This window comes from Gossypium raimondii, chromosome 6, assembly GCF_025698545.1.
Source record: "Gossypium raimondii isolate GPD5lz chromosome 6, ASM2569854v1, whole genome shotgun sequence".
NCBI lineage: Eukaryota > Viridiplantae > Streptophyta > Magnoliopsida > Malvales > Malvaceae > Gossypium > Gossypium raimondii.
Window position 1 is genome coordinate 53280039 of NC_068570.1, and position 24028 is coordinate 53304066.

At 33.4% G+C, this 24028-nt stretch overlaps 2 protein-coding genes and 1 pseudogene across 3 annotated transcripts; 2 read left to right on the top strand and 1 right to left on the bottom strand.

The window, feature by feature from the left end:
• Positions 1-1643: 1643 nt before the first annotated feature.
• LOC105772390 (amino acid transporter AVT6C) lies at positions 1644-3856 on the bottom strand. The gene is made up of 6 exons (XM_052632933.1): positions 3742-3856; positions 3158-3584; positions 2932-3084; positions 2651-2854; positions 2103-2568; positions 1644-2022 (listed from the first exon to the last, which is right to left on the bottom strand). Exons 1-6 carry the CDS (start codon positions 3772-3774, stop codon positions 1908-1910), a joined length of 1398 nt encoding a protein of 465 aa, XP_052488893.1. The 5' UTR covers positions 3775-3856; the 3' UTR covers positions 1644-1907.
• Positions 3857-12561: 8705 nt separating this feature from the next.
• Positions 12562-16907, top strand: LOC105772394 (G-type lectin S-receptor-like serine/threonine-protein kinase At1g67520; annotated as a pseudogene).
• Positions 16908-17251: 344 nt separating this feature from the next.
• Positions 17252-20134, top strand: LOC105773621 (uncharacterized). 2 transcript variants are annotated; one of them, XM_012595655.2, is made up of 2 exons: positions 17252-17518; positions 18182-20134. In XM_012595655.2, exon 2 carries the CDS (start codon positions 18183-18185, stop codon positions 19911-19913), a length of 1731 nt encoding a protein of 576 aa, XP_012451109.1. In that variant the 5' UTR covers positions 17252-17518; position 18182; the 3' UTR covers positions 19914-20134. The 2 variants fall into 2 exon arrangements, with proteins under 2 accessions (XP_012451109.1, XP_012451107.1); XM_012595653.2 differs by having other exon boundaries at positions 17253-17526.
• The last annotated feature ends 3894 nt before the right edge of the window (positions 20135-24028 follow it).

Sequence of the window (24028 nt, forward strand, 5' to 3'; positions counted from 1 at the left end):
CATAAATATAAATATTACTTAATTATCATAAAGATAAAATTATTTACCTTAACATTTAAATTTAAATTTAAGATAACTAAATATATAAATTTTAAATTTTTAAAAATTTAAAAAAAATCTATATAAATATCCACATATATTGTATAAAATTATTTTTTAATAATAAAGCAGATACCGAAATATGGAAACTAAAGTTTACAATGTGGTTCGATCCTCTCCATCCTTCTGTATTTCAACCAAAAGCTCTGCGACCATTGAACCTAAATTTTGCTCTATAGCCAACTTGGCTAACCTATCCACTACAAGATTCCCCTCCTAGTAGGTGTGAACCACTTTGATTTGCCATTCAAGTTTAGCGCCAGTTCTTCATTGTTTAAAAAAAATATTTCTAATTCCAAAAGTAGTTTTGAAAGAAAAACTATGAAGAACAAGCTGCTGTTGGCTGAAATTCTGAAAATGAGAAGCTAAAAATTTTAGCTTTTCCTCAAAAGCACTTTTGGTACTTAATTACTTTTTCACCCTTCCAATAACATAATATTTTTTTTTCTTGGTACTTAATTACAATTGTGTTAAAATCATTAATTAAAAATAAAAAAATATTTTTTAAAATACTAATTACAAATATTTAATGGTTATATTTAAATATTTAAAATATAGTTTATATATTCTAATTAAATTTTATAAATAATTAATATTTATTGCTTAAAAATATTTACAATTTATATTTCATATATTAAAATATTAACAAGAAGTTATAATAATTTTTTATATTATTACTAAAATATAATAATATTAACTAATTTAAATATTATTTAAATGCATATTTGTTACTTGATAATAACATGTTTAAAATAGATATTTTATTTCTCAAAAGCACTTTTTGACAACAATGCTAAACATTCAAATTTTAAACCAAACTTTTTAAAAGTACTTCTCAAAGTACTTTTCCACAACACTTTTCAAAAGCAATAAAGAACTAGGAAGTGGAGAACCAGAGGTACTCTTAAGCATTTGGACTAGACCTGTCCATGGGCCGGGCGGCCCGGCCCGGCCCTACGGCCCGCCTGGAATATGGGAGGGTTCGGGTAAAAATATAGGCTCGAAATATGGGCTTGGGCAAAAAAATGAGGCCCGTTTAAAAAATGGGCCGAGCTCGGGCTCAACTTTTTTGGCCCAAGCCCAGCCTGGCCCGAATATAATAAATATATATTTTTTATTTTTATTTTTTAATTTTAAAATACTTTAAAAATATTTTTTTATTTTTTTATTTTTAAATTTTTTTGTGTTTATTAAAAATTGGGCCGGGTCGGGCTCGGGCTTATTATTTTTTTGGGCCGGGCCGGGCCCGGGCCGAAGAGTCAGGCCGAAATTTTTCCGGGCCCGGCCCATGGACTGGTCTAATTTGGACATATGTTATTTAATGCACTTCCAACCCTTTTTTCTGTGGTCATTTCTTTTAAAATTTTCAGTATTAAATAAAATATAAATTGTAGTTTAATTAATACAAACTATCAATCCGTGCATAGTATGGGAAAAAATTAGTGCGTACACACTCTCTCTTTATATATAGTCTGAAAAGGATTTTCATATTTAATTTTAACAGTAATAAATAAAGATAAGTTGAATATAGTAAATATAAGGTATAAGAAAATAAATGATATGATTAATTGAGAAGAAAAAAATGATAATATTAAAGAAAATTTTAATCTCAAACCATCTTTTCTATGACAAGATGTGTTCTTATCATAATGGGGTATTAGGAGGAGGCATCAATGATTATGATGATGTTTTTTTTCCTTTTCTTTTTTCTCAGCTCAACATAATGATCTTTATGATAGTTTCACATAAGGATAACATATGCAGATATGCTGATCAGGTGATGATATGATAAAATCTGCTTCAATTAACTACCCCACGGTCCACAAGTTGGTAGCTATGGCTATCATGCTTGTCAAAATAGCCATGATTATCACCAAAATCGCCATCACCTTATCTTTTCTCCTCGATATGCCATGTACATCCCTGTCAAGATATTGAAATTTCTTTCAATTGCGAAACTGCTTTTAAGCAGAGGTATCAAAGTGGGTTTTTAAAATTGTTACCTGAGAACAATGGCTCCTGGGAAAATGAATGAGAGGCAAACAACAGTTGTTGATCCTAGGAACTGAAAGAAGTACCAAATATTCGGTATGACTATGGCGATTGTGTACGTAAGGGCGAGCAGTAGGCAAGTGAGGATCGTGAATCTCGACTTGTCTTTGGCTAGAACAGGCTTCTTTGCAAAGAGGAGTTCATCAATGTTAGTTCTCAATGAGAAATTAATCACGGGAAAGACCAGTGCTAGGTGCATTGCGTAGCTTAATCGAACCGTATTGTTTACGAGTTGACCGATTGCGGAATCCGAATTTTGATCGAAGTTCACTAGGATATCGGACATGATGGATTCCCCAAAGAGCATGTATCCAAAGAAACCTATAGAGAAGTAAATGGCTATGGAGATTGCTAAAGATATCCTTACAGCATAGCTCATATCAGAAGGTCTGCTAAGTTCTGATCTTATGGGATGAACTGCATTCAAATTCTTAAGTCTTAGCCAAAAACACTAATCCAAAAAATTTGAGAAATTAAGTGCAAAGTGAGGTTCAATTACTGTTAACATGGAATCCAAAGCCGGTAACAAGGACTGGAACAGTAGTGAAAAGATCAAAGATAGAGACTTGATTGGCAAAATCTGGTAGTAGTCTCATGTTTTGAGTTTTCCCTTTCCAAAATGCATAAATTGCCATTGCTGAGCTTATGGCTATAAATACTACTGCAAGGAGAATGGATATTGCTGAACTGTGCCTCAATGAATCTGTCATTTAAGTGTAAAACTGAAGTTAAAAAAAAAAAATTTAAATACCAATTATCCAAGAAAATCAGGTGACTAACTCATATGTGGCAAGAAGACCAATGGGAGCATAACAAAGAGCACAACAAAGAGTATAACATAAGCACGAGAGTTCCACCATTGAATGCCAAACCATTCTTGTAAAACCCCCAAATGCAAGGTTCCTCCAGACTCATTTCCACACAGAACATCCCCTAGAAGAAAAAGTAAAGCTTCTTTATTATGGATTCAAATAACCCAGAAAAGGAAACATCAAAAAGCACTTACCAATGATAATCAAGTAAATGATGAGACACCCAAGGTTAGTGACCATAACACAGATTTGAACTGCAAGGGAACCCAATGATCCAAACGATTCTGCCATTAATCCAGCATAGGTTGTTGACTTGCCAGATTGAGTGTATCTCAGCAAGAATTCCACCGTGATATCAACCAAGACTGCAATCATGAACATGACAGCAAAGCCTGGAATGATGCCTAAAACCTTAACAGTGGCTGGAATCGACATGATTCCAGCTCCAACCATTGTGGTGCATATGTTAAACACCGCACCAGAAACTGATGCAAGGCCTCTTGGAGATTGATTTTCCAGAGAATCGGCATCAGCTAAAAGTGGAGTGAGGTCACTGCTACCAGTTTCAGTTTCCTTCATGTTGTATTTTTTGAAGGGTAGTTGGCTTCTGAGTAGTTTTCCCTGGAGAGTTAATGAAATAATTGAATCATTGCAGGGTATTCAATCATCATCATATGCAATAAAATAATGAATAAAATTTGGTTGGTCTTAAGGATAAGGATTTCTGACAAAGAAACAAATCGATGTTGTGTTTCTGTTTCTGTCTTTACGTGCTTACCACCGTTTCTTTTGGGTGACTGAAGCATTTCATTGAAGGAACCCAATCACATCAAGGATGAAAGCTGCCATTCTTCTTACATTAGTTAATCGAAGGAGTGGCAAAGTTTTAATCTTTGCAACCATGAAATTTTAATCTTTGATGAACTACAGTAGAAGCTGTCTATTCGAAATGGTTAGATAAACATGATAAAAATTATATCGGTTTAAGTTCAAATTTTCTTATTTGTGTATTTTTCTATTTTTTATGTAAAAGAAAAATGAAAAAAAACAATATAATTTATTTTATAAAATAATAAAATTTTAATTATTATTTAATTGAATTGAGAAATAACTTAATTTACTTTATAGAACAATGATATTTTAATAATTATTTAATTTTTACGGCTACTCGGCCCTGGCCCGATTGCCCGCCCAAAAAATAGGAGGGTTCGGGTAAAAATATAGGCCTAAAATATGAGTTTGGGAAAAAAAAGAGGCCCGTTTAGAAAACGAGCCGGCCTCGGGTAAACTTTTTTGACCTGGGCCCGGCCCGAATTATATATTAAATATATATTTTTTATTTTTAATAAAATATATATATTTTATTTTTAATCAAATATATATTTTATATATATTTTATATGAGTCGGGCCGGGCTGGGCTCGGACTTAACAATTTTCTTTCGGGCCGGGTTTGGACAAATTTTTAGACTCATATTTCGGGTCGGGTTGGGCTCGAGCCTAAAATTTTATCATGGGCTGGGCCCGAACCCGGCCCGACCTGGCCCATGATCACCTCTATTAGTAATTGAGTAACATTCTTATTTTAGTAAATTAACTTCAGGCGAAAGCTGAAATATTTTTATATTTTGATTCCATTTGAAAATTTTAAATTTTTTTTTGAATTTCGAGTTAATTTAATCGAGCTATTTGATGTTTTTAAGTCAATTCAAAGAAGAAATTGAGTTTCAAGTTTAAGTAGAGTTAAAATTTACAATTTGAATAATTGAATAAAAGATGGGTCTTTATCAATTTTAAAATGAATAAATTGGTCTTTTCTCAACAAAAATATAAAAGAATTCAAAATTTTGAAGTAATTTTAAAATTAAAATATTTCTAAAAATTTCAAAAGTTATATTTCTAAAATATAAATTTAAAAAATTCTAACGGATATATAAAAAAGTTAAAATTTTAAATTTTTCTAAAATAATAATTTTGGGAGTTAAATAAGTTAATCAATTATTCAAGTTTATTATACTAAAGTATCTTAATTTTTTTCTTATTTTGTTTTGAATAAGTTTTCAAATATATATGGTTTCGAATTTATGTGCTCTAATATGGAATTAGTTATACTGTAACAAGATTTTAATTTGACATGTTTAATTTTTTAATTTAATTCGAACAATTTCACTCGATTCGATTCGACTTGTTTCGATTGAACATTCACCCTAGTACCCTTCTCCCTTTGCCATTAAAAAGTAAAATAAAATAAAAACCTAACCCTAGAAATCCAAAAAAACAAGTCCCAACGAGTAAAGGATTAAAAAGATATCGTGAGTGTGGGATATTGAAGCCGTTGATGCTTAGTTTTGGGATTTTTTTTTTTCAAAATCAACTCAAATAAATTGATTGTTTGTGAAAATAACTTAGGTATAAAATTTTGTACGAAAATGGTCTATTTTCTACCGTGCATGATAGTGTCGGCCATCTCACCGCCTGCATCACCCTCCATCATCCCATAATGATTGCCTGATGATTGTTTGATCAATAAAAAATGATTTTTTTTGTACCGACTGTGTTCACCGGTACTAATAAGTATTTTTTTAAATATACTTTAAAAATATTGGTATTTCGAGATTTTAAAAAATAATATTTTAATAGGTGTTGACGTTCCCGTTACCAGCACTAATTCAAATTTTAAAAAAAAATTATTTTTTTGCTTTTTGGGTGTATTTCAAATTTAAAGAAAAATTGATTTTTTTCTTTTTTGGTGCCAATGTTCTCGATGCTAGCATCAATGTGGTTTTTGAAAAAAAATTGCCAACATGCTCTTAGTATCATGATCGGTGACCATTTTCAAAAAGGCCAAAGACATCTTATCATTGACGGAAGACTGTGGTGTTGCCATATTTGTTGCCACTAAGTGCACCTCCTCCACTGCCAGTGTCTTCTTCATCTGCTTGCTGCTATCACCACACAATGCTTTCCGCCGCTTGCTTCTTGTTCTTAAAGCGACCGGCATCAAATTATTCAACATTGTGGCTTGATTCAAAAAAGCTAAAGAAAAATGAAAAGGAGAGAGGAAGAGAAGGCGACAAGGAAAATGCATGAGTAAGAAAAATATAGATCTGGAAAATATAACAATTAATGATAAGAGTAACAAGATTAATTAATTGTAAAATAAATAAGAGGCCAACAGGGTAAAACGAAAAGGACAAATTAGAAACAAAAAAATAGTAAAATAATTATCTCCGAAACGAAAAAGAAATTGATAAATTTGACTTTCAATTTTATGATTTCAATATACTTTACATAATATATAAAATTATTTTTATTCTCTAAAAAAGTTGTATATAAGGATTAAAAGTTGCAATTAAAATCCATTCTGCCCCCATATACAGATTTTTTCTAAGAATAAAAATATGAATGGATAGTGGCTCTTTGATTTTAATCGATACCTTGGAAAGTACTCTATTTTCGATGCTGAACTTTAGGCCATTTTTGAAGGGCTTAAGCTTGTTTAACGAAGAGGTCATGATTGTGTAATAATTCTCTTGGATAGTCTGGACGTTGTTCAAGCCATTCAAGGAAGTACTTCAGCCACATCGAACTCTGATTTGATTCGGCGAATCCAGAGTATTCTAGCTCAGGAGAATTTATGGGTACTGCATTATATTCCTAGGGAACAAAATGAAGTAGCTAATTGTATGGCAAAAGAAGTTTTATCCTCTAGAGTTGATTTGCAATTTTTTGATTCTGCCCCTATTATGGTTCGGAATTTCTTAGATTTGGACCAGTTTAGGAGCTTCTTCTCAAACCTTTTGGATATAATTAATTAGTTATTCTTGTTTGTTTTTCACCAAAAAAAATATCTTTTATATTAAGTAGAGTACATTTAAACCATAAAATTGAAAGTCAAATTTCAATAGAATTGACATTTACTATTTAAAAAAATGACATTTATTGTTTAACAGAGTTATATTTTGAAATTTTTTTGTCTTTTTTTTTCTTCAAAATATCTATAGTGACTAATTTTTTGTATTTTGTAAATCTAGTAAGGGGTAGACATAATAAGGCTTTTTTACATATATAATATAAAAAAAGTAAATTTTTTGAAAATGAGATGCCAGCTGGATTAATTACGAAAAAGGTATGGTTGGGGTGGTGGAGGGTGTCAAATAGGCGACACCAATCCTCTTTTCTAACACATGTCAGTCACCGTTAAACAAAAATAATAATTTTATATTAGGTGAAGACATCTTCATTAGCAACACCTAAATAGGATTTTATACCGTTTAAATATGGGTGTGGTCAACAGATATGGGTGGTTGTGCCATGTAACAAGCGGCATCAATGGTGCTAATTTCGTTGGCGGCATTTAAACTATTTAAGAAGTCGGTATATGGACTTATCACCTGGGCATTGTGGATGTGAATCTTTCTTTGCTGAAAATGAGAAGGTATGGTATCTTTAGCTCCAAAGTTCACCATAGCTAAGGCTCTGACACTGAGGACTAAAGGGATCTTCTTCTCTATAATAACATCAAAACGAGAACCGTCACAAGGCATCACACCCCCAACTACATAATCTGCAACTTCTGTAATTGTAATGTCCAAAACTCACTAACACAACAAGGAAAAAGCTGAGCTTGAAGAATAGTGTAATAAATAACAAGAAAACTACCATAGAACAGAATAAAAGATTAAAACTTCAATGATTATGAACTGAAATATCCTTCAGCAATACAGCTTGATTAAGCACAAGCATCTAGCTCCAATCCTATCATGGGGATTCAAACTATGACAAATTCCAAAAATCCAGCATCTTACATTCAAGTCATATCACCAAAGAAATGCATGAACATCGAAATTATAGATTGGCACCACTGATTTCGCCTATTTCATAGGCACAACCACTTAGACTCGTTGACCAGACCTGTATTTAAACAATATAAAGTCCCATTTTGGTGCCGCTAATGAAGATAACTTCACCTAACATATTTTTTTTTTGTTTAACGGTAGCTGACATATGTCAAAAAAGAGAGGTGGTGTCGCCTATTTGATACCCTCCACCACCCTAACCATACCATTTTCATAATTAATTCAACTGGTATCTCATTTTCGAAATTTTTAAATTTTTATATTATATATGTAAAAAAGTCACATAATAAACAAAATTAATAAAACTTATTTTATGAAAATAAAATCAACAAAGCAACAATAATGGAAAAACGAAGAAAACAAGTGTGGATGTATGGAGGATGATGAAAGACAAGAAACGAAGGCACATGAATTTGGATGAGACACTGCAGCGTATGAAAAGTAAGCAAAGAAAAGGGTCCACACGGGATTGACTCACCATACAATATGTAAGCATAAAATTGGAAGTCAAATTTATCAACTATTTTTTTTCTTTTCGGGAATAATTAATTGTTATAAGATAAACTATTAAAATAGTTACTTTTGTTTATCTCAAAGTATATTTTAGTTACTTATGTTTGAAATGTTACGTTTTAGTCACTTACGTTAACATATTGTAATATTTTAGTCATTGAGTCATTAATTTACATTAATTGTAATGATGAAGTTAATGTGTACGTTAAATCATCATTTCAAATAAAAATTTTAGGTTAAATTATACAGTTGGTCCAAATATTTTTTCGTTTTGAGTAATTTAAATTTTTCTTTTATATTCTTTTAACTTTTCTTTTTTTCTTTATTTTTATTCTCTTCTCCTTCTCCTTTATTTTCCTCCCTTTCTCCATATTTTTTAGTATATTGTTTTTATATCTTCCATTTGTCAAAACTAAAGGGAAGAAGAAAAGGAAAAAAAGAAAAAAATTTAATTGTATAATTTAACTTAAATTTTTTAAATAATGATTTAACGTGTCACGTCAGCTTACTATTACACTGTTAACGATAATTAACGACTCAGTGACAAAAATATTACAACTCGTTAAAGTAAGTGACTAAAACGTAACATTTCAAACATAAGTAACTAAAATGTAACCTGAGGTAAACATAAATAACTATTTTGATAGTTTATCCATTGTTATATTTCTCAAGCCTATTTTTTTTTACTCGTGCATTTGTCTTGCTTTCTTCTCTTCCTCGCTTCTTTTTATTTTTCTTTAGCTTTTTCAAATCAAGTCACAATTTTGAATAAGTCGATGTCCGTCGCTTAAAGAACAAGAAGCAGACGGCGGAAATGTTGTGTGGTGATAGTAGCAAATAGAGGAAGAAGACACTGGTTGTGGAGGAGAGAAAATTTCAAAAATCACACCGGTGCTGGAAATAAGAACGTTGACACCAAAAGATAAAAAGATCAATTTTTTTTTAAAAAATTTTGAATTGATGCCAACAACGTGAATGTCGACACAAAAAAAGAAAAAAAGAAAAAAACCATTTTTTTTAAAAAAATTGAATCGATGCTAGCAACGTGACATCGACACCTATTAAAATATTTTTTATTTTTTTAATCTCGGAATACCAATATTTTTAAAGTGTATTTGAAAAATATATATACCAGTGACGGCGAACATAGTGCTGACATAAAAAAATTTATTTTTTATAGAACGAGCAATCATTACAAGATGATATAGGGTGGTGCCAATGGTGAAATGGCTAACACCTATGAAGCACCGACATGGAGAAAACCACCTCATGCCAGTGTCGTACTAGTATCCGACACAACCGGATACGTACCAGACACACCTCGACGTGTGTCAAAAAAGGGACACTGCTGGACTTTCTTTTGGCTTGAATCAGAAATGGAAAAAAAAACCATATACAAAGAGAACTTTAGTAAATCGATAAAAAGGAGAACTTTAGCATTTGATTGTGATAACTTATGGGACTTTAACATACTTGTCTTCTTTGGAGCCGTGGTGCAGTTTCCTGGACCTTTGTGTATTCGCTTATATGAAGATGATGATGATGATGGAGACTTTGTAGATGAAGTTTTGCAGAGAAGAAAGGCAGAGATAAATGTAAAGGTAATAAATGAGGAAGAAAAAAAAAAGGGGGTAAATGAGTGTCTGGCGTAAGAAACGAAAAAAAAGTAATTAATGTACTTGTCTAGTTATAATGGGGTAAGAAAGTCCAAAAAATTAAAGTAGTATAAATATAGTGAAAGTAAAGTATAATAAAAATATGTGAGGTCTATTATAATAAGAATATATATAATATTTGTCTAGTTAATGTATTTATTAGATTAAAAATTAATTTTAATTATAAATTAATAAATATATGTTTGACCTAAATTTAGATTTGATATGACATGTTTTGTGTAATGAACTTCAAAAATGTATTATTATGTTGTGTCATATTTTATGTAATGATAAGAGAGCTTAACGGAAAAAATTGATTATATATTTATGAAAAATATCAATATTTTCATTTACATTGACTATTTTAACATAATATATATAAATATTAAAAATATTGTTATTGTCATATCCTATCCGTGTCCTCACTTTTTAAAAATTAATGTATCGTTATATCCGTATCGTACCCGTATTGCGTGTCCGTGTCCATGCTTCATAGGCTGACACCAACATGCACAGTAAAAAAAGGTCATTTTTGTATAAAATTTTGCATTTGAATTATTTTTTTGTAAACAAATAATTTAATTTGGTTCATTTGAAAAAAAGAGAGAGCTTTTTTTTATTAGAGTAAAAGAGGATCAAAGAGAGGGTTCTTCCAATAAATGTTATCTTTATATCTCCCTTTTGAAGTTGCGTCCTTTTTCATGTCTTCTTCAATCACACCCACTTTATTCTTTGCTCATTTAGGGTCTTCTCAAGCCCTAGGCTTTTATCTTTGCTCTATACCTTTCCCATACTCTCAATCTTCTCATTGTCTTAAGTCTTAACCAAAACACATTTAGTTTTCGAGTTGTGGTGTTTATCTTGAGATGCCTTTGGTTAACTAAAGCTGCAAGAGATACCCAAAACACAAGTGATAAGCTCAGTTCCAATTCATTTGATAATCTTGTATCCCTAAATGGAAATGTTATCTTAAGCTTCTTCAAACAAGAGTACTATTAAACTTGGGATGACAAAAGCTTTGGATATTATTTGGCTATGTGGTACTGTCATGGGTCGCGGCTCAAAGTCTATGACCATCGCACCAAATACGTCAAATGAAGGTCTATTGGTTAGATAGGGATCATTTGGCCCACAAGAACTGACCCGATTCAGTAGACTATTGGAAAAGCCTGTCAGATTGAAGCCTGGGTGGCCCAGTAATGAAGATATAGCAACATAGGCTATTTTTAGTAAATATGGGAATCATATCTTATAGATTTAATTTGATATGATGTATCTTGTAAATCCCATGATTTAAGAGATATGATTAATCTCATCCGTCGATGTAACTTGATCTTGACCGTCGGTTTTGGGAGAGCTTAACTATAAATAGAAAGCCTCCCCCTCACTTGTAAATCACTCCATTGTATTCATTGTTTCATTATTCTTTGTGAATAATAGAATATTGAGAGCATTTACTCAAACACCTCTCGTGTGTTATTTTCTGTGGTTTTCTGTTGTTCTTTTGTGGCTTCTTTTGGCATAAATTGCTTCTGATATACAAATTGGTGCCTTGAAGGAATTCCAAAGGAATCCTCACTTGTGGTGTTAAGGCTGACTTAGGCGAGTTTGGAACGAACAAATTACCTAATGCTACACGGATCACGAGACTAAAGATTTAGCCCCGTGACAAGTGGCATCAGAGCTATTAGTTGCGAAGGCACCGTTGAGATGTCGAAAGAAGAGTTCGAACAGAGGTGGGCCAGAAAATCATTTCCTTTGAGGGAGATGCTGTTGGCAGTAGAGGAACATGTGGGTAAACTCGAGGTCCATGGAGGATGTGAATAAGTCACACAATGCGCTTGGTGAACGCATAGATGACTTGTGGGAGCAGTCTAGGGACTTTGTGACCATGTGTCTCACTTCCAATAGGGATAATGTGCAAGAGTTGCTAGATTTCTAAAGAAAAAAGCTGACGAAGAGAAACAATGCTCTCGAGGCCATGATAATGGCTTTAAAGAAGGAAATAATGGCCAAGACAATGGCTTTGAACGTAAGAATAGAGGAGCTCGAGGGAGAGTTGGCCATGTGTCGAGTAGCCGTGGGGAAAAGAGTGTCAACTGCAACACTCAATTGCAATGATGTCTCAAAGTCGAAAGAATTTGTGGGGACAAGGTCTATATGCGATGTGGACAATTTCTTGTGGATGATGGAAAACTACTTCCGTGCCAAAGGTATCATAGACGATGCGGTTAAGGTAAATACTGCTTAAATATTTCTTACTGATATTACGCTTTTATGGTTGCGAAGCAGGTCCACAGATAAAAGACAAAGTAGGATTAGGACATGACAAGAGTTCCAATGTGAGTTGAAGGGACAATTTTACCTAAAATTTATTGAGAAAGAAGCTCAAGAAAAGTTATGATGGCTAACGCAACAGGGCATAGTGGAAAGTAAGTTCGAGAGTTCAAGGAACTCATGCTCTAAATTTCAGATATGACCGAGAAAGAGACATTGTTTTTTTCAAGAATGGATTGAAGCCGTGGGTCAAACAGGAAGTTGAACAAAAAGGTGTCCAAGAGTAGTTGGAAGCCATGACGGTAGCGGAGTCCGTGATTAAGTTTGGTCTAGGGAAAGACAAGCTTAAGTCTTTCAAGTCCGAAGAAATGAGCGTATGTAAAAAGGATCACAAGGAATATGATGATGGCAAGGGCAACGATGACAATGGTGGTAATGGGAAACCACGAGTTGGGAAGAAAAAACCCAACAAAAAGAGGAACAAGTTGAAATGCTTTCTTTGCGACTGTTCACGACTTGATTCGAATGCAAGGGGTATCAAAACTAAGGAGGCTGAAAGCAAGAAGAAGCAATTGAAGTGTTTCTTGTGTCATGGTCCGCATAGGTTGCGAAAGTGTCCGAAGAAGTCTGTTATTGAATGGGACTATGGAGCAGACAATGAGCCCAAGAAGCTTTGTTCGAGTAAGGGAAAATTTGAAGTCAAGAGGGCAAAGAGGAGCAAAAAGAAGCGAGTAAAGTGCTTCTTGTGTCGTGGTCCGCATGAGTTGAGGAATTGTCCAAAGCAATCCAAGTCAATTGTGGTCAAAGAAAAGACAACATCGGAGCTTGTTGAGTCATTGGAGGGGCTTCCACACAAGGAAGATATGAGTTTGTCATCGAACTTAAGAGAGAAAGTTACGATGAAAGCAGTGAAGCTCGGACTAATGAGACTCAATTCGAGTAAAGCAATGGAGTTGACCGAGTCATTGGCGAGGCTTTTACCCATAGAAGAGGTGAGTTGGGCATTAAATTTAGAGGAAGTTAGAATTAATAAGGCTCATTTCTGTTGACACATCGGAGGAGCTACCACCTATGAAAGATGTGAGGTGTGCATCAAACTTCGGGAAAGTGGTGATGCAAGTTGGATAGTTGACCAGAATAAATGCAACGAAGAAGGTACATTCTCAACATTCTGATAGTGTTTTGTATTCTAACTTGTTGACTTGGCAAGAACGTAGGGGCCCTTTCAAAGTTCTTAAGCAATGAGGCTAAGAGATTGTGGGCAATTCGAAGCTAAGTATTGTGAATCACGAGGATTCTGTTCGAAGCAAGTTAGAATATGGGCAAGAGAGAGACGTGACTTCTTGCAATCGAGATGTACAAGTGAGTGGGACGGTTCAAGTTAATAGGCGACGTAAGCTGAGGCAAAAGTTCTGAAAAAAGGGAAAAACTAATGCCGTCAAGACGAGACCGAGGCGAATCAAGTTAGAGTCATTCCTAATGCGTAACGAGGGCGTTGCGAGAATGGGTGGGGGAGAATGTCACGGGTTACAGTTCAAAGCCCGTGACCGTCGTACCAAATGCGTCCAATGGCGGTCTATTGGTTAGATAGGGATCATTAGGCCCACAAAAACTAGCCTGATTCAGTAAACTGTTGGAGAAGCCTATCAAATTGAAGCTTGGGTGGCCCAGTAATGAAGATATGACAACATATGCTATTTTTAGCAAATATATGAATCATATCTTATAGATTTAATTTGATATGGTGTATCTTGTAAATCCCAAGATTTAAGGGATAGGATTAATCTCATCCGTCGATGTAACTTGATCTTGACTGTCGGTTTTGGGGGAGCTCAACTATAAATAGAGAGTTATTCCCTCACTTGTAAATCACTCCATTGTATTCATTGTTTCATATTCTTGAGAGTAATAGAATATTGAGAGCATTTACTTAAACACTTCTCGTGTGTTATTTTCTGTGGCTTTCTGTTGTTCTTTTATAGCTTCTTTTGGCATAAATTGCTTCTGATATACAAATTGGTGCCTTGGAAGAATTCTAAAGGAATCTTCACTTGTGGTGTTAAGACTGACTTAGGCGAGTTTGGAATAAACGGATCGCCTAAGGCCGCACGAATTGCGAGACGAAAGATCTAGCCCCGTGAAATAAATTGGTGCCTTGGGGAAAACGTAGTATTGTGGCAAAGCTTTGATCATCCAACTGATAGTTTTCTGCCTGGGATGAAATTAGGGGTTAGCCATGGGAGAAACTTCTCACTTACATCTTGGTTCAGTGATTCAATCCCTGCGTCTGGGTCGTTTAGAATGGAATGGGATCCTGCACGAAATAAATTAGTAGTTTGACTTAGAGAGAGGATTTTGTGGACAAGTGGTGAAGATTTTGAAAATATTGGCCCCTTGGATCCATTTAATATGAATTATGATTTCTCTAATGTTTCTAATCCAAATGAGAAGCATGTTTATTATACCCTTGTAATTAGTTAATACACTCTTGAAGAGCGAAGGAAAAATGGTAGGTTAGTGTTGCAGGACGATGGGGATTTACAACTTGGAGACATCTATATAATCAATTTACAAATCTGTGATAGTAATAGCACAGAGAATGGTTGTGAGAGATGAGAAGGACCAAAGTGTCGAAAGAAAGGTGATAAGTATGAATTAAGAACCATATGATATACACATAAAGATTCTTTAAACGACACATTATATGGGAACACCAATCTTTCCTTGAACGATTGTAAGGACATATGTAGAAAGACTTCAAATGTTTGGGAGTTGAAGCGGAGAAGGACCTTGGTTGTCGATTTCTTTTAGGGCATTATGAAGAAGGTGTATTGGATGGACTTTCATTTCAACTTATAATTCACAACTGTCCAAGTAAGTTTAATATCGCTTGCTCATGTTCCAATCTTTGAACTTATTTTGATTCGGTAGTATAGTATAAAGACAATCAAATACATGAATACCTCTCTTGTTGTATACATTGATTGCAGAGTCGGAAAACTTGATATTGATTTTAATCTCTATGGCAATGGCTCTAATGATCATAGTACTGCTTTCCACTCTGTTTTATTTGAGAAGGCGAAGGCAAATTAGAAAGGAAGGTACTAAAATGGAGGGGAATCTCAAATTCTCAATCAATTTATGTTTCAGTAGTATTATTTTTTTTAATGTATAATTCAACTTTGCTTTGAACAGAAGAGTATCTACTTGACTTAATGGCTTCAGAAGACGCAAGTGACGTATCAGAGCTTCAAACTGGAAACAATGGTCTTAATCTAAACATATATACAGCAGGCTTAATCATGTCTGCTACAAATGGCTTCTCACCAGATAATTTGCTTGGAAAAGGTGGCTTTTGACCAGTTTTCAAGGTGTTTGCCAATCGCCCCATAAGTGAATTAGTGATAATGATTTCATCAATCTGCCTACACTTGAAAACTTGTTAAATCATTAGGGAACATTGAGTGATGGACAAGAAGTTGCAATAAAGAGATTATCAAGCGGATCAAGCCAAGGGCTACTGGAGTTCAAAAATGATCTTATACTTATAGCCAAACTGCAAGACACAAACCTTGTGCGGCTCTTAGGCTTTTGCGTTCAAGGAGAAGAGAAGATGCTTGTCTATGAGTACATGCCTAATAAAAGCTTGGACACTTTTATCTTTGGTCGGTAGTACCAACTCTTTATTATTTCTTCAACTGTCGATGCTAATTTCTATGTTTACATTGTCTTTTGTTTTTTTTTTTTTCTTACTAACAGATGACTCCAAAATGAAGCTATTAAATTGGGATAAACGTTCTAGCATTATTGAAGGGATAACTCAAGGGCTACTTTATCTTCATAAATACTCGAGATTGAGAATAATTTACAGAGATCTGAAGTTGAGTAACATATTGCTTGATGAAAACATGAACCCCAAGATATCAGATTTTGGGTTGGCCAAGATATATACAAAACGAATGAAGCTGGATCAAATACGAAACAGATTGTCGGCACATAGTAAGTACACACTTCCTGTTTCCATGTCTTGTCCAACGAAAGAATATGGTTATTAACTGTACTGTAGATGAATTCATGCAATGGTTACATGTCTCCGGAATATGCAATGGAAGGCATATTCTCTGAAAAATCTGATGTTTACAGTTTCGGAGTAATGGTTTTGAAAGTTGTCAGTGGTCAGAAAAATAGCAGCCATTTTGAGTTTGATCGTCCACTTAACTTGGTTGGATACGTAAGTTCATATCATATTCTTGCAGTAGTTAGCATAGACTAAGCTTTACCAATATAAAGCAAACACCAATTTTTTTTTTAACACCATGATTGATGTCTGCAGGCATGGGAACTATGGAAACATGGTGGAGCATTAGAATTAATGGATCCGGCTTTAAGTGATTCATGTTTTAAACAATACCAAGTTTTAAGATGCATTACATTGAGTCTGCTATGCGTGGAAGATAATCCATTGGATAGGCCAACGATGTCTGATGTTATCTCTGTGCTAAATGGAGAGATGCAATTGGCATTGCCAAAACAGCCTGCATTTTCCACTGGAATAAGGATTGTAGAAACAAATATAGAGAGCAAAGAGGTGGAAATTTACTCATTGAACGGCCTAACCATGTCTACCATGGATGGAAGATGACCAAAAGACTTGTACTCGTGTTAATTTTTATGTTTCGTGTTATATAAGGGCTGGAAATGCTAAGATTATATTTTTTTATATTACACCAGTGTAAAAATTAAAGTAGTCTTATGTATTTTCATAATTATTTATATTTTATATAAAATATTAATATGTTTAATAGACTACATGCACATAACATAATTGCTGATTGACAATTCTTTCTTATATGGTTATAGGTAGGGGAATAAATCTACGACGTCGTATTGCTTTCTGTACTTTTTTTTCTAAAAAAGTTTAGATTTTTCTTTATCGACGTAATTGATTATTCTAAAAATGGTTTGCAGCCATCTGATGCGCATCAAGACAGGACCACTTGTTCAAACTTTCAAAAGTAATATCCTCAGCTGTACGACTTTTTTTTCCTGATGAAATCCTTTCCTGTAAGACTTATGATTGGTTAAACGAGCAGTGGTGGTGCCTTTTCTGAAAGTACATCTGTTACATGTGCGGCAACTAAAGCAAAAGTGAACGCTGTTTTACGACAAATTCCCTAAACTGCTCGGTTCATGAACTCCTTTCTCAGTTTCCCCAATCCCTAAGTTTCTGCTCACACTTTCCTCATATTTCAGGTGATCAGGTCAGTCTTCCCTAAACGTTCTTAAGATTCCTGTTAGGGTTTATTTTCCCAGTATATACATGTATACTTATCTGCTGTTTTTCCCTTAAATGAAAGAAAATGGGAAGCTTTCTGGGTGTTCTTCATACATCTGGAAACCCTTGCGATGCTAAAGAATAAATTTTGATAGAAAAAGATGAAGGTCTCGATTTTAGATTTTATGATGTGGGTCAACTTCTGTTTATCAAAATAATGACCTGTTAGTGATTTTTGATGTTTGCGTATCTTCCTGGCTAGCATAGTAATTGGTTCAGCTTTGAATATTCCATGCTTCCCCTTTTGTTTTGCTACAATTTAGGGTTAGTAACTGCAAAATAATAGATTAGGTTGTGTTCCTTTGGTTTTCAATTCAATTTTAGAATTACACTTCATCAGCTTTGTTCATATGACATTCATGAAAATCTTTTGTTTTTGTTTATCAAGCTTTGAAGATTCCTTAACTTTCCCTTTGTTTTGCTACAATTTTAGTAATAGTACCTGCTGAATAATAGATCAGATTGTATGATTTTTGGTTTTCGATTCTATTCTAGAATTACACGTTAAGAGTTATTGCGAATGAACTTGTCTCGGTCTGCATAGTTCTGGGATTTGATTGAGAGTTTGATTTTGATATTAGAATGGCTTCAAGTGATAATGGGAATCTGAAAGAGCAAATTGAGGAATCCAGTGATACTAAAACAACAGGGCAAATTTCTCTTCAAGTTTCATCGTCACAAAAGATGCTTCTAAACAGTGAAAACCCTCAAAGAAAGCCATTTATGAACTCTATGTCTCCGCCAAGTAGATTCAAGTTTCTTGACTTTAGCTCTGCATCTGCTAGTTTCAAGCGTTTTGCCGAAGAAAGAGATGAGGTTTCTCGGTTGGTGGCTTCTTCAAGTGGTCATAGGATACGAGAACGTCTGACTGGGGTTTTTGCTAAAAAGATTGATTGGGTTTCTCTCATGAAAATGTGTAAGGAATGGATTAGGGACCCTATGAATATGGCCCTTTTTGTATGGATCCTGGCTGTTGCTATCTCGGGTGCTATTCTGTTCCTTGTCATGACTGGAATGTTGAATAAAGCACTCCCTAAGAAGTCCCAGAGAGATGCCTGGTTCGAAGTCAACAATCAAATTCTCAATGCTCTGTTTACTCTCATGTGTTTGTACCATCACCCTAAGCGTTTTTACCATCTTGTACTTCTTTGTAGATGGAAACCAGAAGATGTTTCCCGACTCAGAAAGGTATACTGTAAGAATGGGACCTATAAGCCCCATGAGTGGGCACATATGATGGTGGTTGTTGTGCTACTTCATATCAACTGTTTTGCTCAGTATGCTCTTTGTGGTCTGAACTGGGGATACAAGAGATCTGAGCGACCTCCTATTGGTGTTGGGATATGTATGTCATTTGCAATAGGTGCACCAGCATTGGCTGGTCTTTACACCATTGTTAGCCCTCTTGGGAAGGATTATGTTTCTGAAGTGGACGAGGAAGCACAGGGGGGGATTGATGCTAGTGAAATTAGATTAGAGCAGTCAAGACGAAAATCATTCGAGAGGAGATATTCATTTGCATCTGGCGAGGGAGAGAGAATTGTTGAAAGCAGACCGCTCTGGAGTGGAGGGATACTAGACATCTGGGATGACATTTCTCTAGCATATCTTTCTCTTTTTTGTACCTGTTGTGTGTTTGGGTGGAACATGGAGAGGCTCGGTTTCGGGAACATGTATGTACATATTGCTACTTTTCTCCTGTTTTGTATGGCTCCTTTCTGGATTTTCAATTTGGCTGCTGTGAATATCGATAATGAGACTGTCAGAGAGGCTCTTGGTTTTACCGGAATTGTTCTTTGTCTGTTTGGTTTATTGTATGGTGGCTTCTGGAGGATTCAAATGAGGAAGAGATTTAATTTGCCAGCTTACAAGTTTTGTTTCGGTCATCCAGCAGTAGCTGATTGCACGCTATGGCTATGCTGTTGTTGGTGTGCCCTTGCTCAGGAAGCACGCACCGGCAATTCTTATGATATTGTAGAAGATAAGTTCTTAAGAAAGCAAACAAACAATGGTAACGAGGTGCGAATGTCACCTTTACCTCGTGAACAAGGGATTGGACGATTTAGTTCTGACCCTAGTTCTTCGCCCGGGTACGGTTCTAGCCCAACCACGAGATTTACAACCAATTCTCCAAGTCCCAGAATGATTTCAAAGGAATATTATAGTCCTGACCGACAGCTTTCTACAGTGAAAGAAGAGTTTTCTATAGGAGGTAAAGATGAAACTATGATTCCACCTACTCCGTCATCGATGACACAGAGAGAGGAAACACAATCGAGGACATTGACCAATGAATTGAAATACATTATATAAATTTCACATTTTCTCATACTTCGTCATTTCTTTTCCATTTTTGGGGTGAATATGTAAGTAAAATTTGGACTACAACGATGTTGTGGAGACATCTTTTTCTTAGCAGCATTAGTTTTCAAATGATACTGCAAATTTAGTTTATGAGTGTAAATTGTAACTTTGATGCCTAACCTTGGCATTAGCTTTACGAAGCAATCTAAAGCTCAAGGGCAGTTTCCAAACTCTTTGAAACTTCATATTGTTGCATGTATTTTTTTATGTTGTTGAAACCAGGGTATCAACTGTCGGCTGCTGTGACTAATCCTTTCGGTGCTATTGCTTTCCAAAGAGATAAACAGTTGATTACGAAATGTGCTTCATTCTCACGAGGGAGGAGACTATCACGTCACACCTTGTGGTATGGTTCCATGTACCTTATTGTTCTGTTTTGCCCCCCCCCCCCTTCTTTTTTTACTCATCCTCACTATCAACCTTTTTTTTTAGTTATGTTATTTGGACTCAGCTGGATACAGGTATGTTCCTAATAAGCATGTTCGATTTCATTTCATATATTTAGAGGATTGTATTTTCATACATGTTTAGATATAGCTTATTAGTTTGAAAAGCTTTTCCCCTAATTAAGTTCCGAAAGAAACTCAAGTCTCAAAATCTCGAGAAATGTTTGATGATCCTTTCCCATCTTCAAGCCAATAATGTGCGGGAGACATTCATTGTAGAATCAAACATAGAGCTTGTATCATTGTTCAAAATACTAGCAAATTTTATTTTATAGCAATATTTAATAAAAATATATTTTCTTGCAAGTCTAGTGTCAACAAAAGCAATGGTGGTTCTTTCACAACAAAGGCAATTAAAAAAAAAAAAACATTGATGATGATGGCTTTAATCATTAATCAGATATGTAAGTGACGATGTTTCACATCAAAATTATGATGTGCATTACACGTATGAAATTAAATGATTTAGTAGAGAAAGATGATGACTTTGTGGAGGTAATGGAGGGTGACAATAGCCACTTTTAGTCTTCTGTTAATTAAGGTAGGTGGTGTTGCCATTTGGCTACTTATTACAACAGTTAAATAGCGCAGGTCATTATCATGGCCAACCATATACAAGCTGTCTGGTTATTGTTGGTGTTTCATCATTGCTGCGGACGTTAATTGTTAGTGAATATAAACGATAAAAAGAAAAAACCCGCATTATAGTTATTATGGTGAGTGCTACGAGATATTCCATGCCATTGCGAGTAGGGATGACAATAGACCTCTAACTGTCTAACTTTATCCCATGCCCTTCGCCATTGATAAACCCTTGACCAACTTGGCTGACTATTGATCATTTACATAATTGATTCCTTCAAAAAAAATCGTATTTTATCTCAAAATTTTGATTTTTTTTAATTTAATAAAATTTTATATATTTTTTAAAATTTTCATATTGATTTTTTTATAGTTCATATAATGTTCTTATAAATTTTATTCCATATCATTTATATATTACAAAAATTTTGAATTTAATAAAATTTCATTTTTATATACTTATTGAATTTTTATATATGGTTAGATATTATTTATATTTTTGGAAATTTGAATTTTTAAGGAACACTACATGGCGTGTTCTTATTGGTTGGGTGTCTCACTTTTTTAAAAATAATTAACTTTTGGACAAAAACAATAACAAAATGATAATTTGGGTATCGATATAGGACCCAAAAATTAGGTATCAAATTGAGAAAACATATATAATTCAGGGCTAAATCATAACATAAGCCTTTTAAGAATAATTATTATAAAATCCTTTAAATTGTTTTAATTCAAAATGAGTCCAAAAAGCTCTAAGGGAAAAAAATATTTTTAATAGTATTATTCACTCATAATTAAGGGCTCTCTTCATATTTAAATAATATCTTTCAATTTCTTTCTTATATTACATTTTTATTGTGTATATATAAAAATTTATATTAATTTATTTATTTAAAATATTCTATATATTACAGACTTAGTCTTAACTCAGTTGATATTAGTATTATTGTAATAAAAAAATAAATAAATTTTAAGTGTATTAAAACACATTTATCTTTTTATTTAAAAATGAAAAAGGGTTTATTGAATATTTACCAATGGGTTGGCGGAGGCAATGGGTGGTCGGCAAGATAGGCTGCTCAACATTTTATCACCATAGTTATAAAGTGTATTTAAGTTTCTATTTCAGTAATTAGTCGGCTGAGTTGAGAAAATTGGTTGAGCTACTTAAAAAAGAGATAAGTGGCTATGAATCATTAATGGTTGGAAAATGGTGCAACTTATCAAGTGGGAATAAAAGAGGATAAATGTATCATTAATAGTATGATTATCTATATGTGGAATCAACTATTAACTAGATATAATTAATTATTGTCTATTTCAATACCACGTCCTTGTTTGTTCCAGTAGCACGTTATTTTTTTGTGTTTATCTCTTCTTCTTTTTTATTGTCATTTTTTTATGCATTAAAATGAAAGAGAATCTGACAATGCTAATCATCGAAAAGATAAGGAAGAATCGTGAAAAGTTAACATAGGAAATGAAGTGTCCAAATCGTCTTCCGAGAATCGTCATGTTGGTTGCTTTCTCACGGCAAGTGTAGTCCATTTCCAATCTATGAAAAATACACTAGCTATCATATGGCATCCTATTTGGGGGTAACAATATCAAATATGGGTGAGAAGAGATTTATGTTTAAGTTTGATTATGAAGTTGACGCTGATTGGGTGATTGAAGATGATATCATCATTTTTTTTATGAGCTTTTGAGTTAAAGTTGACGCTGATTGGGTGGTCGAAGGCATTGATGACTTATTTTAAAAATTCTTAAATGATCGAACTTTTTTAATCTTAATTTCTCAAATAGATGAGTCATACTATTTGTCGAGTCGAGATTTATGTTGGATCCAAAATTAATTAGATCATACAATTATAAAATATATTTATTTTTTTTGAGTTTTGACATATAAATTAAAAATCAATAAATAAATTTATACATTATAGATTATATTATTGATATATTGATAGGTTAACCTCACACATTTATTTTTATTAATTATAAAAAATTAGTTTTAACATTTTTAGTTAGTACCATATTTAAAATAAAATGATATATATAAATTATATTTGTTTAATTAAAACTTGGATTTTATTATTTTTAATTTATGCAATTATATTAAATAATTTTATATATTTATAATTTTATTAATTAATAATATATTATGTTATTTTTAAGTACAACTTTTAAAAGATATGATCAAACTAAATAATTTCACATAAATATATTATCATATTTATTCTAATATTAATTTAGTAATATGATTATTGTTACTTTTAAATGTATAACAGATAGATTTTAAATAATATAAAAAAGCTTTAAATAAAGGTGAGTAAAATCCGATTCGATTCAAAAATTCGATAAAATTTTAAATTTTGAATTAAATAGTTCGAGTTAATCGAGTTATTCGGATCAACTCAAATGAAAAATAAAAATTTTCGATTTAACTTGAATATGAATCACACAATTTGAGTTATCCAAAAATCCGAATAAGAAAAGACAAAACTATGTCGTTTTGATAAATGTTTACTTTTTCTAAAATTAAAAGTTAACACCATTAAGTTAAAAGATAAAACTACGTAATTTTGATAAATGTTTACCCATTAAGTCAAACGACAAAACTATTATATTATTTATATAGTTAAACAATCTTGTACTTTGTCTATTGGTTAAATAATTGGTCCATGTAAACGCAATATTAAGTATAAATAATAAGATTGGTTAACTCAACTAAATTGAATTCAGTTGTTAAATAGGATTCACCAACTCGACTACCTCAAAATTTTTAATTCGAACCGATTGAATGTTGAATCCTAACTTTAAATGCAGATATAATTTTCAACCCATCAACTTATTGCAATTACCAATAGTGAAATCCACATGTACGCCAATTTCATAGTTTTCTGCCTAACTCTTACATGATGACGTGGTTAAAGATATTTACAGTGTTCACCAATTGGGTGTTCCAGAAAAACGTCACACAACTTGCAAAATTAGGGTCGCTGTCATTTTAATTCCAGTGATAGGTAGGTAGGG

What these genes read in the sequence shown, in the direction of transcription:
- LOC105772390 (XM_052632933.1), bottom strand. Translation starts at nt 3,774, where the DNA reads ATGAAATGCTTCAGTCACCCAAAAGAAACGGTG. An exon ending in GTCACCCAAAAGAAACGGTG is followed by an intron (nt 3,585 to 3,741) that starts GTAAGCACGTAA and finishes TTAACTCTCCAG; the next exon opens with GGAAAACTACTCAGAAGCCA. An exon ending in CTTTGGATTCCATGTTAACA is followed by an intron (nt 2,569 to 2,650) that starts GTAATTGAACCT and finishes ATTTGAATGCAG; the next exon opens with TTCATCCCATAAGATCAGAA.
- LOC105773621 (XM_012595655.2), top strand. Translation starts at nt 18,183, where the DNA reads ATGGCTTCAAGTGATAATGGGAATCTGAAAGAGCAAATTGAGGAATCC.